The sequence below is a fragment of the Carcharhinus amblyrhynchos genome, chromosome 19, assembly GCF_965287045.1.
Source record: "Carcharhinus amblyrhynchos chromosome 19, sCarAmb.v2.hapA, whole genome shotgun sequence".
NCBI lineage: Eukaryota > Metazoa > Chordata > Chondrichthyes > Carcharhiniformes > Carcharhinidae > Carcharhinus > Carcharhinus amblyrhynchos.
The window spans coordinates 40,663,179-40,680,173 of NC_137342.1; the positions used below are offsets into that span (position 1 = coordinate 40,663,179).

Sequence of the window (16,995 nt, forward strand, 5' to 3'; positions counted from 1 at the left end):
TGCAATGGCTTCTGTGGTTGTAAAGCAGTGTAACCTCCTACGCACCATGAGCAATGCTAACGGTGCTCTTCCTGTTCATTTAAGAAAGAGTTTTGAAGTGCAGTGAAGTCTAATGTGAAAAGATTGTGCACAAATCATCTAAGCCAGAAACAATTAGACTTGATTCCTTTTTTGTTTCCCTTCCCCTTTGAAAACAAGGGCAGAATGATTGAGAAAGCGAAAGGATTGTTTCAGAGCCCACTTCGGGGTATTCAGAAGGTTCAAATATCAGATGAAACAAAGCACATTTTTGTTTTTAATTTCTGAATAGTCTGCTAATTACTGCAATTCCAGCTGCTCCTGATATATAGCACACCCAGTACAAGCTGATTCAAATGTGTAATGGAGTCATTCAGGCGTGACACAGATGCAGCATTGTACCACAGCTCTGTATCACTTTACAAAGAAATATTTCCTCAGGTAACCCCTAAAGGTCTCTGAAAGAGAGGAGCCAGTTTTGTCAGAAAGGAAGAAAGATGTGTGGGTTAGGTTGATTGGCCATGCTAAATTGACCCTGGAGTTAGGGGATTAGCAGGGTAAATATGTGGGGTTACGGGAATAGATCCTGGGTGGGATTGTGGTCAGTGCAGACCCAATGGGCCAAATGGCCTCCTTCTGCACTGTTGGGATTCTATGATTCTGTGAAATAGAAACACTTGCACCACATTTTGTCTCAGATTCTTCCCGCAGTTAGTTATTTCCTTGAAACACAGTGATTGATGATGTGCAGGCAACATTTGACAACAGTTAAGCATCCCTTAAAACAACAAATAAATGAAAGATCCCTTAACTACATTAACCAGGACAGCTGCACTTCACTGAATAATGTTGTGTGGGACATTTTCTGTCCAGCTGAGTAGGCGAAAAAGACTGCGGTTTAACAAGTCAGCCTGAGGATGGATTCTCTAACAATCCAGTGCTCCGTATGGTTTTGGCTTAGACTGCATGCTCTGCATTGGAACCCACAGCCTCCTCAAAGACTTAAGCGCTCCCAATATGCCAACCTGGACTCTAAGGGCCAATCCACCTAATCCCCACACCTTTGGACTATGGGAGGAAACCGGAGCACCTGGAGGAAACACTCACAGACACGGAGAGAACATGCAAACTCCACACAGGCAGTAACCCAAGGCCGGAATTAAACCAGAGACCCTGGCACTGTGAGGCAGCCGTGCTAACCACTGTGCCACCGTGCCTTCCTAATAATAATAATTCTGAGCATTCAATTATAGCCTCCTTGTATTGTCAGTTTTGTTGGTGCAACATTAGCAATTCTAGTCATTCACAGAATCCTTAATCTCCTTTAAGCTGCCACTGTGTGAGGCTGGAGAAGGTTTGCTGTGCTTGCCTGAAGCAGTTCTTCAGTACTACATGTGTGTCAGTTGTAATGCGCGCAGTGGATTGATCTCCATTGATTTGAAGAGGAACTGTTCACAGTCAAAAGTTGTGTCAGGAATCTGTCCATCACCTTTCAAACCCTTAGCAAAGGTCACAATAGGAAGTTAAAGCCTTTCTTTTCATTGATGAGGCGTTCTGCTGTTTTTCGCTGAACCTTTCCGTTGCTGTCAGCTGAACAGTGAAAGAGGAGTGTCGGTGGTATGGAGGTGACTGGGTGGAAATGGGCCAGAATCTCAGAACTGGACGGAGACTGTCATAACGGCCTGTGTGCCAGTCGGAAACCATGGCTCAGTAGTGTCTGTAATAGCTCCATAAGTCAGCTGTAAAGAAATAATGCTTCTTTGCACAAAACAAAGTAAAGCAAAAACCACAAGCCTGTGGTGAACACAAACAGGTCCCAACCAGGACAATGCAATAATGGATCTGCTCCTGGGCCTGCTTTATACAGGGCTTGGTATACAAACTCCACCTGATCAGTTAATTACCAATCCCCAGGGAGCTCATATTCAATGGGTCCTACAGAGAGGTCAGTCAGTGATTTCTCCATGTAAGTCCTGGGGGTTATCACAGTGTTGGGATATTGGAATAGGAGTAGGCCATTCAGTCGGTCAAGCATGCTCCGTTATTCAATATGATCATGGCTGATCATCCACTTCTTCCCCACACTCTCCATGCCCCTTTGTTTGATTGGCATTTAGAAATCCTTACTTTAAACATACTTTTGATTGAGCTTCCATACCCCTGTGGGGTAGGGAATTCCAAAGATTTAAAACCCTTTGAGTAAAACAATTCTCCACATCTCGGTTCTTCTTCTTTATTTTGAACTCGAGACCCCCGGTCGTAGATTTCCCAACCATGCGAAACATCTTACCTGCATCCTCCGTGTCCATTCCTTTCAGTATTTTCAATGATATCACCTTTCATTCTCTGAAACACCAGGAATACAGGCCCGGTTTCCCTAGTCTCTCTCTATAGAGGTACATGTTCATAGCTTCTTGGAAGTGGAGTCACAGGTGGACAGAATGGTGAAGAAAGCATTCAGCATGCTTGGTTTCATTGGTCAGAACATTGAATGTGGGAGCTGGGATGTCTTGTTGAAGTTGTACAAGACATTGGTAAGACCACATTTGGAATACTTTATGTAGTTCTGGTCACCCTATTATTAGAAAAGGTATTGTTAAACTAGAAAGAATGCAAAAAAGATTGATTAGGATGCTACCAGGGCTTGATGGTTTGAATTATAAGGAGAGGATGGGACTTTTTTCTCTGGGGTGTAGAAGGCTGAGGGGTGATCTTATAGATGTCTGTAAAATAATGAGGGGCGTTGAACAACAAGATAGTCAATATCTTTTCCAAAGGTAGGGGAGTCTAAAACCAAAGGGCATAGGTTTAAGGTGAGAGGGGAGAGATATAGAAGTGTCCAAGAGAGGCAATTTTTTCACACAGAAGGTGGTGAGTGGCTGGAACAAGCTGCCAGAGGCAGTAGCAGAGGCGGGTACAATTTTGTCTTTTCGAAAGCATTTAGACAGTTATATGATTAAGTTGGGTATAGAGGGATATGGGCAAAATGCGGGCAATTGGGATTAGTTGGGGGTTTAAAAAAAAGGGCGGCATGGACAAATTGGGCCAAAGGACCTGTGCTGTAAACCTCTATGATTCCATGACTCTATAACAGTCCCACCATCTCAAGACGTTCCCTCTAACAATTTAAGTCCCTCATCCCTGTACACTCCCAGTAAATTGCCTCTGCACTCTTTCCTCCTTCCTGTTCCAACGTTTGGAATTAAGGTAATGATGAGGAACAAAGATTTTTTTTGTAAGCTGCTTTGATGGCGGATGGTTTTGACAGCTTGCTATGTTGCCTGTAACTTTCTCATTTCAGTATTCCTACGAGGGGACAACAATTAACAATCTTCCAGTGGACCTTGCTGTGGTCTGGAATGGGGACTTCAGCATCGACAACCCAGCACACAACCAAGGTGAGGCTTGCTAAAATTATACAAGGAAGTAGGTAGATCAAATCTGGAGCATTGTGTACCACTAGTGGCGTTTGCTACCAAATAAACCTGTTGGACTTTAACCTGGTGTTGTGAGATTTCTTACTGTTAGAATTCAGATTCAGGGGAAAGGATAGGACAGTCCAGCTCTGCGTCCAGTCATCAGTCTCAGTTTATCACCGACATCTTTGGGAGCAAAGACTAAAATTGGTCTGAATTCTACTTGAAGTGTGACACGATTCGATCTGGCCTTGCTTTTCCTCCTGAGTTCAATCTCTCTTTTGTCTTTCTTCTCTGGCAGTTCACCTGTACAAGTGCGGCGTGATGAGGGAGAGCTGTGGCCTGTGCCTGAAGGCTGATCCTGACTTCGAATGTGGCTGGTGCAGGGGTGATGGGCGTTGCACACTCAGGCAGGACTGTCCCGTCTCGGGCGAGCAGTGGCTGCAGCCATCAGGAACCAATAGGAAATGTACCAACCCTCGAATCACTGAGGTAACTGCACGTGTGGTGGGGAGGAGGGGGTTGGCCAGGAAGGCTGTGATGATGGGCCTTGAGGGGGTGGGGGTGGGGGGGGGGGGGAGGTGGTGGAATGCGATGGTCAAACACAATTGCTGGAATTTTACCGCCTTGCTCACCCAAGGTTCGTAAGATCCCACCCAAGGCCAAAGGAGGATGCCGTTCTGCAAGCCTCACATGCCCTGTTTCTGGGGCGGGCGAGGTGGTAAAATTCCAGCCAACAGGCAGGATTTTTTGGCTGTCCTGGCCCCATGACCGGAAATTCCTGCCTGAGGACAACAGACCTTTTTTGGTATGGTCCACCTCTGCCCACTACAATTCCTGTGGCAGGCAGGACGGGAAAATTTCACTCACTATTTTCTATTCTCTGTTTAATGAGTGAGTTAATAAGCATCCGAGGAATTTTGGGCAGGCGTGAATTCCCAAAGGAATGCCTACTGGTCCGGAGGATTGACACATGTTGTCATGACTTATTAACATCACTGTCCACTCCTTTCAGTTAAAATGATAAACTGAAGCCCTGCCTGCGTGTTCCAATGAATCCAGTAAGAAGTCTCACAACACCAGATTAAAATCCAACAGGTTTATTTGGTAGCAAAAGCCACCAGCTTTCGGAGCGCTGCTCCTTCGTCAGGTGGGTGGGAGTTCTGTTCACAAACAGGGCATATAAAGACACAAGCTCAATTTACAGCATTGGAATGCAAGTCTTTACAGGTAATCAAGTCTTAAAGGTACAGACAATGTGTACCTTTAAGACTTTAATTGTCTAACAAGATTATTAGACCGATTGCCTCAGCCCCAGACTCTGTGATTGCCTCTTTAAATGTCTCTGCCTCCCTCTGTATCCCCCCTCCTCTATCCCCTTTCCTCTACCCCTCCCCCGCAACTCCTTTATGACAGTCCTTAAAATTTACCTCTTTGGTCATACTTTTGGTCTCTTGTTCTATAATATCTCCTTATGTGATTTGGTGTCAGGTTTTGCTCACTCAATCTCCTGTGAGCTGTCTTGGGGCATTTTAATGATCAATGGTGCTATACAAATACAAGTTGTTAATTAGGCTGAGTTCATCCCTTTTTTGGGTGGAAAATCGGCTTTAAGATGATACAATGCAAAACAGCTCACCAAGGTTCCTTAGGCAGCACCTTCCGCAACCGCTACCATCTAGAAGGACAAGGACAACACATACCTGGGAACACCATCACCTGAAGCTCCCCTCCAAGTCACTCACCATCCTGCCTTGGAAATATATCACCATTCCTTTACTGTCACTGTTTCATAATTTAGAACTTCCGAACAGCACTGTGGGTGTACCTAAGGGGAGGCGGTGGCGTAGTGGTATTGCCGCTGGACTGATAATCCAGAGACCCAGGGTAATGCTCTGGGGACCTCGGTTCAAATCCCATCATGGCAGATGGTGATATTTGAGTTCAATATAAAAATAATCTGGAGTTAATAGTCTGATGATGACCATGAAATTATTGTTGATTGTTGTTAAAAACCCATCTGGTTCACTAATGTCCTTTAGAGAAGGAAATCTGCCATCCTTACCTGGTCTGGTCTACATGTAACTCCAGATCCACATCAGTGTAGACTTTCAAAGGCCCTCTGAAATGGAGGGCAGTTCGAGCAATAAATGCTGACCCACCCAGTGATGCCTACATCCCGTAAAATGATCAAAAAAAACACAGATCGCAGCAGATCGAGAAGGCAGCTCACCACCACTTTTTCAAGGGCAATTAGGGATGGGCAATGAATGTTGACCTAACCAACGATGTCCACATCCCTTGAATGAATAAAAGAAACATAGAGAAACTGTCCAATGAATCTATCTTCATAGAATCCCTACAGTACAGAAAGAGGCCATCTGGCCCATCGAGTCTGCACCGCTACAATCCCACCCAGGTCCTATCCCCATATCCCAACACATTTACCCGCTAATCCCTCTAATCTACGCATCTCAGAACACTAAGGGGCAATTTTAGCATGGCCAATCAATCTAACCTGCACATCTTTGGATTCTGGGAGGAAACCGGAGCACCTGGAGGAAACCCACGCAGACACAAGGAGAATGTGCAAACTCCACACAGACAGTGACCCAAGCCGGGAAGTGAACCCAGTCCCTAGAGCTGTGAAACAGCAGTGCTAACCACTGTGCTACCATGCCATCCAGTTCAGGATGAAGATTTCTGAACCCAGTGACTCAGAATCTCTCACCTTCCCCTTCGATCGAAATCATTAAATTTGAGGCTGGGTGTCACCTCGTCACTCTATCCTGCCTTTCCTTCTGTTCTCTTTTCAACCTTGATGCTTGTCCTTTTACCTTGAATGTCAGCCTCAGTTATGTCGGTAGTGGGGACACGGTGCTGGAATGGCAATGTCAATGTGCTGGTGATCCAGAGGACCAGACTATTGCTGTGGTGGGCATGGCTTCAAATCCAGAAGGTCAGAACTCTCCATTCACCTGACGAAGAGGGAAACCTCGAAAGCTTGTGCGTTTACTATCAAATAAATCGGTTGGACTAAAACCTGGTGTTGTCAGACTTTTTACTGTGTCAAATCCCTCCACAGCATCTGGTGAAATTTAAAATCACTTCATAAATCTGGAATTTAAAGACTTTTTTTTAAGGTAAAAGTTCACACGAGCACTATTTGAAGAAAAGTGGTGCCCCAGTGAAGATCGCTCATCACCACAAAGGCAGGTTATCTGTTCATTCTTCTCATCTCTGAGGGATGTTGCTGTGGGTGACTTAGAACCCATGGGCGGGATTTTACAGCTTCACTTAAGTGAGACTGGAAATTCCCACCCAAGGTGAATGGACATTTCCGTTCTCCGCCCCTCGCCTGCTCCGATTCCATAGTGGGCAAGGCAGTAGAATTCCGGTGCATATTTCTCGTCATGAGGGAGGCGATGACCTAGTGGTGTTATCCACTAGACTATCAATCCAGAAACTCAGCTGATGTTCTGAGGATCCGGATTCGAATCCCGCCACGGCAGATGATGGAATTTGAATGCAATAAAACAAAATCTGGTATTAAGAATCTACTGATGGCCATAAAACCATTGCCGATTGTTGGAAAAACCCATCTAGTTCACAAATGCCCTTTGGGGAAGGACATCTGCTGCCCTTACCTGGTCTGCCGTCCATGTGACTCCAGAGCAATGCGGTTGACTCTTAACTGCCCTCAAAGGGCAACTAGGGATGGGCAATAAATGCTGGCCAGCCAGCGATGTCCATGTCCCATAAATGAATTTTTAAAAAATCATGGCATCTGTGAAAAGTGCTATATAAATGCAAGTCTTTCTTGGTTTTAACTCATCCAATTGAAAAGTGGAGAATTTTTTTCTTCCCCTGTTTCTAACCTAACGAGATGGAAATACTCAACCCAACAATTTCCAGTACTTCTGCTGGCCTTGTTGCTGACTCTATGCACAGTTAAGCTGGGCTGAAGCCAGGGAAGCTGTTTTCTAAACTGGGATCTGTATCAGTGTAGTGCCTGGGCACAGCATAACTAAAGCATTTGTTTATGCTGAGAACGCATCTCCTTAAACCAGCTGAAAGTTCAAAATTTGTTACAAATTTGTGCAGTTTTGTTCTGTGAAATACTCTCATGTATTATACATTGATAGTTTCCTGAAAAGCTTTTTTTCACGACCATTAACACTGAGGAATCCCTCCGTGGTTTATGTATAATGCAACATCAAAATCCCTGGCTGGCAGCATTCCAAAGGAACCATCAGACAACTGATGCACTCAGAACAACCTGATACTATTGACTGTTGTCCGTTCCGGCAAGGTAGCAGTTTTCTGGGCACTGGAAGGGAAGTCAGTTCCACTGGGATTAAAAAATGGACAAGTTGTGATGTTGGAATCGCACTAATAGATAGAAGAAAGAGAGATTTGCAATTATCAAGCACCTTTTGTGATCTTTGGAAGTCCAAATGCACTTTACAAAGAACAAAGAACAACCCAGCACGGGAAACAGGCCCTTCGGCCCAACGAGCCCGCGCCGCCGCATCACCCTACACCTATTCTACCCTGCATGTCTACGAATGGAACCCCTAACTTAGCCAGATTCAGGGGAGAATAGTATCAATTTGGTAAAACCAATCAGCCTAAGAGCACATCTTTGGGGTGTGGGAGGAAACCGGAGCGCCCGGAGGAAACCCACGCAACCACAGGGAGAATGTGCAAACTCCCACAGACACAGGCCCAAATCTTTACTGCCAATTAAGTACTTCTTTGACATATAGACACCGTTTGTAAGGCAGGAAACGTGATAACCAATTTGCTCACAGCGTGGTTCTACAATATGGTAATGACCAGCTCATGGGCATGTTGATTGATAGATAGACATTGCCCAGAACTTTGGGGAGAACTCCCCTCTACTTCCAAATAGTGCCATGGGATCTTTTAGACCTATCTGAGAGGGACAGCTGGATCCTTGGTTCAATGTTTTATTTGCACCTCCGGAGGACAGCATCCTCAACATTCCACTGGAAAAGTCAGCCTAGACTAAACCATAAGATGTAGGAGCAGAATTAGGCCTGCTCCTATATCTTATGGTTTAATCTAGGCTGACTCTGCCACTCAATTGTAGCAATATGATTCTCATTCCCATTCTCCTACCTTCCCCCCATAACCCTCGATCCCTTTATTGATCAAAAACTTATCTATTTCTGTTTTAAAGACACTCAATGATCCGGCCTCCCCAGACCTCTGTGGCAATGAGTTCACACATAAGAAGTTTGACAACACCAGGTTTAAGTCCAACCGATTTATTTGATAATAAACTCACAAGCTTTCAAGGTTTCCCTCTTCATCAGGTGAAAACGAAGAGGGAAACCTCGAAAGCTTGTGAGTTTACTATCAAATAAATCAATTGAACTTAAATCTGGTGTTGTCAGACTTCTTACTGTGTTTACCCCAGTCCAACGCCGGCATCTCCACACACGCACAATGTGTTCCACAGATTCACTACCCTCTGTCTGAAGAAATTGCTCCTCATCTCAGTTTTAAAGGAGCGTCCCTTCATTCTGAGGTTGTGCCCTCGAGTTCTAGTCTCTCTCACTAGTGCAGAAGGAGGCCATTTGGCCCATTGAGCCCGCACCGACAATAAGCCCACCTAGGTCCTGTCCGATTACCGTAACCCCATGTATTTACCCTCCTAATCCCCCTGACATTAAGAGCCAATTTATCATGGCCAATCAACCTAACCCACACATCTTTGGCCACTCAAGCCCATTCTGTCATCCAGTGAGATTGGGGCCAATCTGTGACAAGATTCCACAAAACCAGCTTCACCCGTTATCCCTTAACTTCTTTGATAATCTCACTCACTATCAATTCACCACTTTGTCACTTGTCTTTAACCTTGCCAACTTTGATCAGATCACAAGAGTAATTATGGCACAGAAGGAGGCTGTTCGGCCCATCAAGCCCATCCAGCATCTCATTATTTTCAGATTGTACAAGCCCTAATGCATGGCCATCTCCTCATAACTTAGATTCTTTAGTCAAATGATGGGGATTCCCCTTTGTAAGGTTCTCAAATCCTTTCCTGTGCCTTTGCGACAGAAAAACCTGAGAAGGAAACATCAGATATTCCTTGCACAGGTTCTTGGGCTGAAGGGGCAATCTGATGAGGAAACATTGGGGCAAATTGGGCTCGTATCCCTTGGAGTTTAGAAAAATGAGAGATAATATTATTGAAACATATAAGATCCTGTGAGCAGCATGGTGACACAACGCCAGGCACCCAGGTTTAATTCCGGCTTTGGGTGACTATCTGTGTGGAGTGTGCACATTCTCCCCATGTTTGCATGGGTTTCCTCCGGGTTTCTCTAAATTGTTGGCCATTGTGTCCTGAGGATTCAGAGGGATGATCATCCCCTGGAGCTTTACTTAATTCTCTTCAGGATTTGTAAAGGTTTTTTTGTCTGCGGGACATTTGTGAGGTAGGGGTTTGGGTCAGTGTTGTGTGCCAGGCTTGGGCTTGATGGACCTGACTGTCTTTCTCTCGCCATGCCACCCATCCCCTGCCTCTCTTTCCTTCCTACAACCAATGCTAGATTACAGTGAAAGGTGGAAAAGCCCTCTGTGTGATTCTGTCTTGAGTTTGAGATCTTATTTGCTTCTGATTTGTACTATACCTTGGAGAGTGGAGTTTGCTTGGACATAGAAACTAGGAGCAGGAATGGCCAGTCCGCCCTTCGAGCCTGCTCCGCCACTCAAGCTGATCATGTCTGTTTATCTCAATGCAGAGCCCTTGATGTCATTAAATCTAAAAAAATAATCATAGAATCCCTACAGTGCAGAAGGAGGCCATTCGGCCCAGCAAGCCTGCACCAACCTCAAACCCACCAAGGCCCTATGTCCCTAACCTCATGTATTTACCCTGCTAATCCCCCTGACACTAAAGGGCAATTTAGCATGGCCAATCCACCTAACTCCACATCTTTAGACTGTGGGAGGAAACCAAACACTTGGGGGAAACCCACACAGACACGGGGAGAACGTGCAGTCTCCACACAGCCAGTGATGCAAGCCGGGAATCGAACCCGGGTCCCTGGCGCTGTGAGGCAGCAGTGCTAACCATTGTGCTGCCCCCAATGAGGTTTCGACCTCGGTAATGGTGCGTTCGCAAAGATAAACTGTTCCACTTTACGACGCAAATAGATCCTCTCACTGACTGGCAGAGATTCTCCCCCAGGCCTGATTTTATTTTTGTTTGAATAGGAAAAGATGCTGGTGACTGTGAGATGGCGAGGAGTTTCCCCCATCACTGGCCAGTTCTCTCTTAGCAATTATTAAAGCTCCCTCCCTCAGTGATGCTGGAAGTGTTCCTGTGCGAAATTCCCGAGGAGTTCTCAATGGAGATGGGAAAGAGGCAAGGGAGGGAGGGAAGGAAGCTGGCAGTGGTTGCTGAGGGTGAGGAGGAACTGGATGGAGGGTACAGCTGTTCATTGACCCAGCTTCACCCTGTGCTGACCCTCACTCATTCCCGAATTGTCAGGAACTCCCCTTCCCGTACCAGGCTCAGCAGGGTGACTGTTTGCAGTCATGCTCCACGCAGAGGGGACGCTGTCGACAGTGTCTCAAGCAGCACCTGTGTGGTTTGATAATCCCCGAGGGGGGAGAGAGGGACTTACTGGCATGTGCTTTGCAGTGAAGGAGAAGGTTTGTAAACTTGACAGTTGAGATGTGCTTTGTACTCGGTCAGTTTAATCCCTGTTTTAAATTTCAGTCATGGATTTGACCAGTTCCTTTCGCATGAGCTAAGAGGGAGAAGAAAAGCATGAGGATTAGTGAATAACAGGGAGCTTTTATAGTGAGACACACCTACGAGATAGATGGTGCATTAACATACAGGCAGAGTACAGTTCAAGATTGGAAGCACAGACTGTACGAGAGGGAAAATATTTTGTCATTGTTGTTCCTTGCTATGCTTTACACATTTTCTTGACATTTCTGGATCTTTTTGTTACATCATTCATTTGGTTATTCTCTCCCTTTAATTTTAAACAAGAATTCTCTGAACCTTCTTTCCATTCTGATAATCTTTTGTTTCCATTTAAGATCCCACCTTGCCTTTTCTCTTGCTCTCTCGCTTTTTCTCTCTCACCTTCTACTTTCCCCCTCACTCGACTTCTGTCTCCCCTCCTCTCTTTCTCCCTCTACCCCCCTTTCCCATCTCTCCCTTTTCTCTCCTCTTTTCCTCTCCCCCTTTTCCCTCACTCTCTCCCTTCCTCCCTCTCCCCTTCCCCCGCTCCCCTTCCCCCTCTCTCCCCTTCCTCCTCTCCCCTTCCCCCTCTCTTCCCTCCCCTTCTCTCCCTTTCCCCCTTTCCCCTTCCTCCCTTCTCCCCTTCCTCCCTTCTCCCCTTCCTCCCTTCTCCCCTTCCTCCCTTCTCCCCTTCCTCCCTTCTCCCCTTCTCCCTCTGTCCTTTTCCCACTCTCTCTCCTTCTCCCTCTCTCCCCTTCCCCCTCTCTCTCCTACCCCTCCCTCCCCTTCCCCCACTCTCCCCTTTCCCCTCTCTCTTTCCTTTCTACTTTAGTTGTATTGCCATCACAGGCTATTAAATGGGGAGCACCAGCTAAACCAGACACGACTTGCTGAGCTGGTAGTCCTGACAATCAAATTGTTTAAATGCAAATGACGTAAAGGTTTCGGGTGATGGGGCTGTTAACATTTCCTTCAGTAACTTGTTCCATTGCGGGACTTGAGAAGAAAGAGTTAATTCCAGCATGAACTCTACCTGTATATGCATACTTGCACATGCATCTATGGGGAGGTGTTAGCTTAGTGGTATTATTGCTAAACTATTAATCCAAAAACTCAGCTCATGTTGTGGGGACCAGGGTTCGAATCCCATCATGGCAGATGGTGGAATTTGAGTTCAAATAAAAAATTGGAATTAAATGTCTACTGATGACCATGAAACCATTGTCGATTGTCAGAAAAACCTGTCTGAGTCACTAATGTCCTTTATGGAAGGAAATCTACCGTCCTTACCTGGTCTGGCCTACATGTGACTCCAGAGCCATGGCAATGTGGTTGACTCTCAAATGTCCTCCAAAGGGCAACTAGGGATAGGCAAAAAATTTTGGCCAGCCAGCAACGTCTATGTCCCATGAATGAATAAAATAACACACACCCTTGTCTAAACACTTCACAATGAAATTTGACACTGAGTCACAGATGAGGACATTGTGGGATTGACAAACTTAGTCAAAGAGTTTGGTGTTAAGGAAAGAGAAGCTAGAGAGAAAGAGAGGGAAGATTAAGAAAAACAAATAAATATATACGCCTACAGATGGCAATATACCCATTACATGTTAATACACATACACACACACATATATGCAATTTTAGACAAGACATCCTGGTGAATGTTCTGATTAACAATTCACACTCATGAAGTATAATTCCCTGTTTATGAAGGATGTATTTTGAGTGAAATTTATAGAATGAAAGGGTGGCACGGTGGCACAGTGGTTAGCACTGCTGTTTCACAGCGCCAGTGACCCAGGTTCAATTCTCGGCTTGGGTCACTGTCTGTGTAGAATTTGCATGTTCTCTCCGTGTCTGCGTGGGTTTCCTCCAGGTCCTCTGGTTTCCTCCCACAGTCTGAAAGACATGCTGGTTAGATGCATTGACCCGAACAGGTGCTTGAGTGTGGCAACTGGGGGAATTTCACAGTAACTTCATTGTAGTGTTAATGTAAGCCTTGTGACCAATAAATACATGTTACTTTTATGAGGTTATCAGAGTTCTATTGAGACAACAGCTCTTTATACGTCCACAGATAACCCCAATACGAGGACCCAGGGAAGGTGGAACAAAAGTGACGATCTACGGGGAGAACCTGGGACTGAATTTCTGGGAGATTGAAAACTTTGTGCGTGTGGCTGGAGTCGATTGCATCCCACTGCCAGACGGATACATTCCTGCAGAACAGTAAGATCTGTTTGAACGTTATTTCTCTGTGGGACTGGCAGGTTGGATGTTTGGCAGGGTAGCTAGGCAGTAGCATCCAAGCTCGAGAGCCATGTGACGTCCAGATATTTCTGACCCCCCCCTGCCCCTGCCAGCCTTTTGCTGCTGTTGAAGCTCCAGTGAACTTCCTCCCATTCTATTTACTTTGTCTAACCCTATCGACATGTCCTCCTATTTCTTTCTCCCTCGTGTGTTTGCATAGCTTCTCTGTAAATACATAGATGTTAGCATATTGTCAATTGTCGGAAAAACCCATCTGGTTCGCTAATGTCCTTTAGGGAAGGAAATCCTCCATCCTTACCTGGTCCGGCTGACACGTGACTCCAGAGCCACAGCAATGTGGTTGAGTCTCAACTGCCCTCAGGGATGGGCACTAAATGATGGTGAGCCAGTGTCACCAATTGCCCGCCAGCACCCAACCCCCCCACCCAATCCCCATCCCATGAACGAATAAAAGTTACCTCAAGCACTCCTTGTGGAACCAAGTTTCACATTTGAACCATTCTCTGAACTAAGACTTTTTTCCTGAACTCCATAATGAGTGACTATCTTGTGTTTGTGGCCCTGGATTTTGGTTTTCAATGAAAACACCTTTTTCTCATGGTGGCACAGTGGTTTGCACTGCTGTTTCACAGCGTTAGGGATCTGAGTTCAATTCCAGCCTCGGGTCACTGTCTGCATGGAGTTTGTATGGGTTTCCTCCAGGTGTTCTCATTTCCTCCCACAGTCCAAAGATGTGCAGGTTAGGTGGATTGGCCGTGCTAAATTGCTGCTCAGTGTTCCACGATGTGTAGATTTGGGGGATTACACCTGGGTGACTGTCTGCACATTCTCCCCATGTTTGTGTGGGTTTCCTCTGGGTTCTCCGGTTTCCTCTCAAGGTCCAAAGACATGCTGGATAGGTGGATTAGCCATGCTAAATTCTCCCTCAGTTTATCCGAACAGGCGCCAGAGTGGTGACTAGGAAATTTTCACAATAAATTCATTGCAGTGTTAATGTAAGCCTACTTGTGACTAATAAATAAATTTTAAATGTGCGGGGTTATGGGGATTGGGCAAGATGCTCTGTCAGAAATTTGTTGCAAACTTGATGGGCTGAATTTCATAATTTTGAAAGCCAGCTAAAGAATAGTTCAAATTTCCAGCTGTTGTGATGCAACATCTGGTGATAGCAGTTATTCAGTGCTCTGAGTTAGGAGATCGTGGAATCAGTTAAGAGGCTTGAGCCTCTTAACCAGACTGATATAATTACTCCGGACTGAGGAAGTGCTGCACTGTCAGATCTGCCATCTTTTAGGTGAGAAACTAAATTGGCAGATGTAAAAGATTCCGCGGGACTATTTCGGAGAATAGGGGGAGTTGTCGCAGTCAATAGTTATCCCTCAACCGATGTCACTAAAATTGTGTAAATTGGCTCTTCTGTTTCCGATAGCTCAGAGAGTAATTCATTTGCTATAAAATGCTTTGGGGAGATAGCGGAGCGCCATATAAAAGACTTCCTTTTCTTTTTATGCTAAAGCTTTTTAGGAGAACTTACTTATAAATAGGATTTAATTGAAAGGATTGCACCTTCTCGATTCCCTGTTCCCTGCTCCTCCCTAGCTTCCAGTTTCTGTGTTTGAAAGTATAGGGTAGATTTTTCTGACACGGCCTCCGTTAGGGTCCTTGGGCTGCCCCCTGGGGAGATTGTGTGGACATCCCTCCACCCCTTCCCCGGTCAACACTTCTCTTTTGACCTTATGACGGAAGTGTGCCTCCACTCAAGACCATTGGCCACTAGGCAAGACCATCCAAATTGGAGGGCTAACTCCGAGAATTTTGCCATCTAGTGAACAGGTTGAATAATTAACAATATGTTAATGTTGATATAAATACAGCACCAGCCAGTGCTGGGGCCAACATATAAAAATAATGAGGCAGTGAATGAAAGCTGATGGGTGTTGAACCTGATCTGTCTTAATGATTTAAAAGACTAAGGACCCAAGATAAACAGAAGCATTTTCCTACCATGTCACCTAAGGAGCTATTGCAATTAACCTCCACTGTAAGGCACCCTTGGTACCACTTTGGGATAAGTCCTTGAGAGAAAAGCTTTAAGGCCAATGTATTTGCCAGTATGTTAAACAGAAATGTCAATGAATTATCCCAGAAGCCTGAAATACAAACAGAACATGTTAGATAAAAGCAGAAATACAGCAGACACTGGAATCTGAAGCAAAAAACAGAAAATGCTGGAAAATCTCAGCAGGTCTGTGGGGAGAGAATAGAGTCAGTGTTACGAGTCTGGCTGAGCCTTTGTCAGAGCTAAGAGCCCTTAGATTGCCCTTAGCGCTGACGAAGGCTCATCCAGATTCGAAACATTCCCTCTATTCTCTCCCCACACATGCTGTCAAACCTGCTGAGATTTTCCAGCATTTCCTGTTTTTTTGTTTCAGAATATTCCAGAAATGCCTGGCAGGTCAGGCAGCCCCTGTTGGAGAGAGAAGGAGAGATAATATTTCAGGTTGATGATCTTTCACGAAATAATAATCCCCAGTCTTTATTTGCCAAACTCATGATCATTTCTGTTCCTCCAATTATTACCAGTGTGGCCTTTGAGTACTGGTCAGCACATTGATGCACTGGTGATGCCAGTGATGGAATGGGCAACATTAACTCAGCCTTTATTTCCTCAAAGGATCACGTGTGAGATGGGGGTGGCCCCTCGCAGTCAGTTCGCCGGCTTTGTGGAGGTCTGTGTGGAAGAATGTAAGCAGGAGTTCATGGCAAAGTCAACACAACTCTACAGCTTTGTGGTGAGTGAGTTTGCAAATCAATGTGGCATGTCCTCCAGCTATGCTTCTGCACTGAACGTGTTACATGGTCTAACTGGTTGCAGATGCAAGCACTTGGCCATGAAACCTAAATCCCATGGGGACCCCGTGTCGGGTTCATGATCTTCTCATTGTCTAACTTCATTTCAGTTCCTAGGACAGGGGCAAATTGATGAATCAAGATGTCTTTTTACACTGGGTGCTTTACACCATATCTCTTTTGGGTGGCATTGTGGCACAGTGGTTAACACTGCTGCCTCATAGCGCCAGGGACCCGGGTTTGATTCCTGGCTTGGGTCACTGCCTGTACGGGGTTTGCACATTCTCCCCGTGTCAGTATGGGTTTCCTCCGGATGCTCCAGTTTTCTCTCACAGTCCAAAGATGTGCGGGTTACGTGCATTAACCTAAGGGGCTAAATTGCCCCTTCGTGTCCCGGGATGCGTAGGTTAGAGGGATTAGTGGGGTGAATATGTGAGGTTATGGGGATAGTGCCCGAGTGGATTGTTGTCGGTACAGACTCAATGGGCTGAATGGCCTCGTTCTGCACTGTAGGGATTCTATGATTCTAGGAAATCAGCTGGGTGTCAGCTGTGGCTCAACAGGCAGCACTCTCACCTCTTGAGTCAGAAAGTTTTGGGTTCAAGTTCCACCCAAAAGTCTTCACGTACAAAATCAAGGTCAACCACTCCTGTGCATTGCTGAGGGAGTGTTGCACTGTCGGGGGTACATCATTCA

The 16,995-nt window shown here is 45.6% G+C and overlaps 1 protein-coding gene across 4 annotated transcripts in view; it reads left to right on the plus strand.

Annotated features, from left to right (window-relative positions):
* The window catches only part of plxna4 (plexin A4), a 641,164-nt gene that overhangs the window by 504,298 nt on the left and 119,871 nt on the right, over positions 1-16,995 (plus strand). For all 4 annotated transcript variants that reach the window (XM_080207652.1, XM_080207655.1, XM_080207653.1 and 1 more), the window contains exons 11-14: positions 3,320-3,416; positions 3,736-3,926; positions 13,256-13,407; positions 16,124-16,241. In XM_080207652.1, the coding sequence (XP_080063778.1) occupies positions 3,320-3,416; positions 3,736-3,926; positions 13,256-13,407; positions 16,124-16,241 (558 nt within the window). The remainder of the gene's footprint in view (positions 1-3,319; positions 3,417-3,735; positions 3,927-13,255; positions 13,408-16,123; positions 16,242-16,995) is intronic.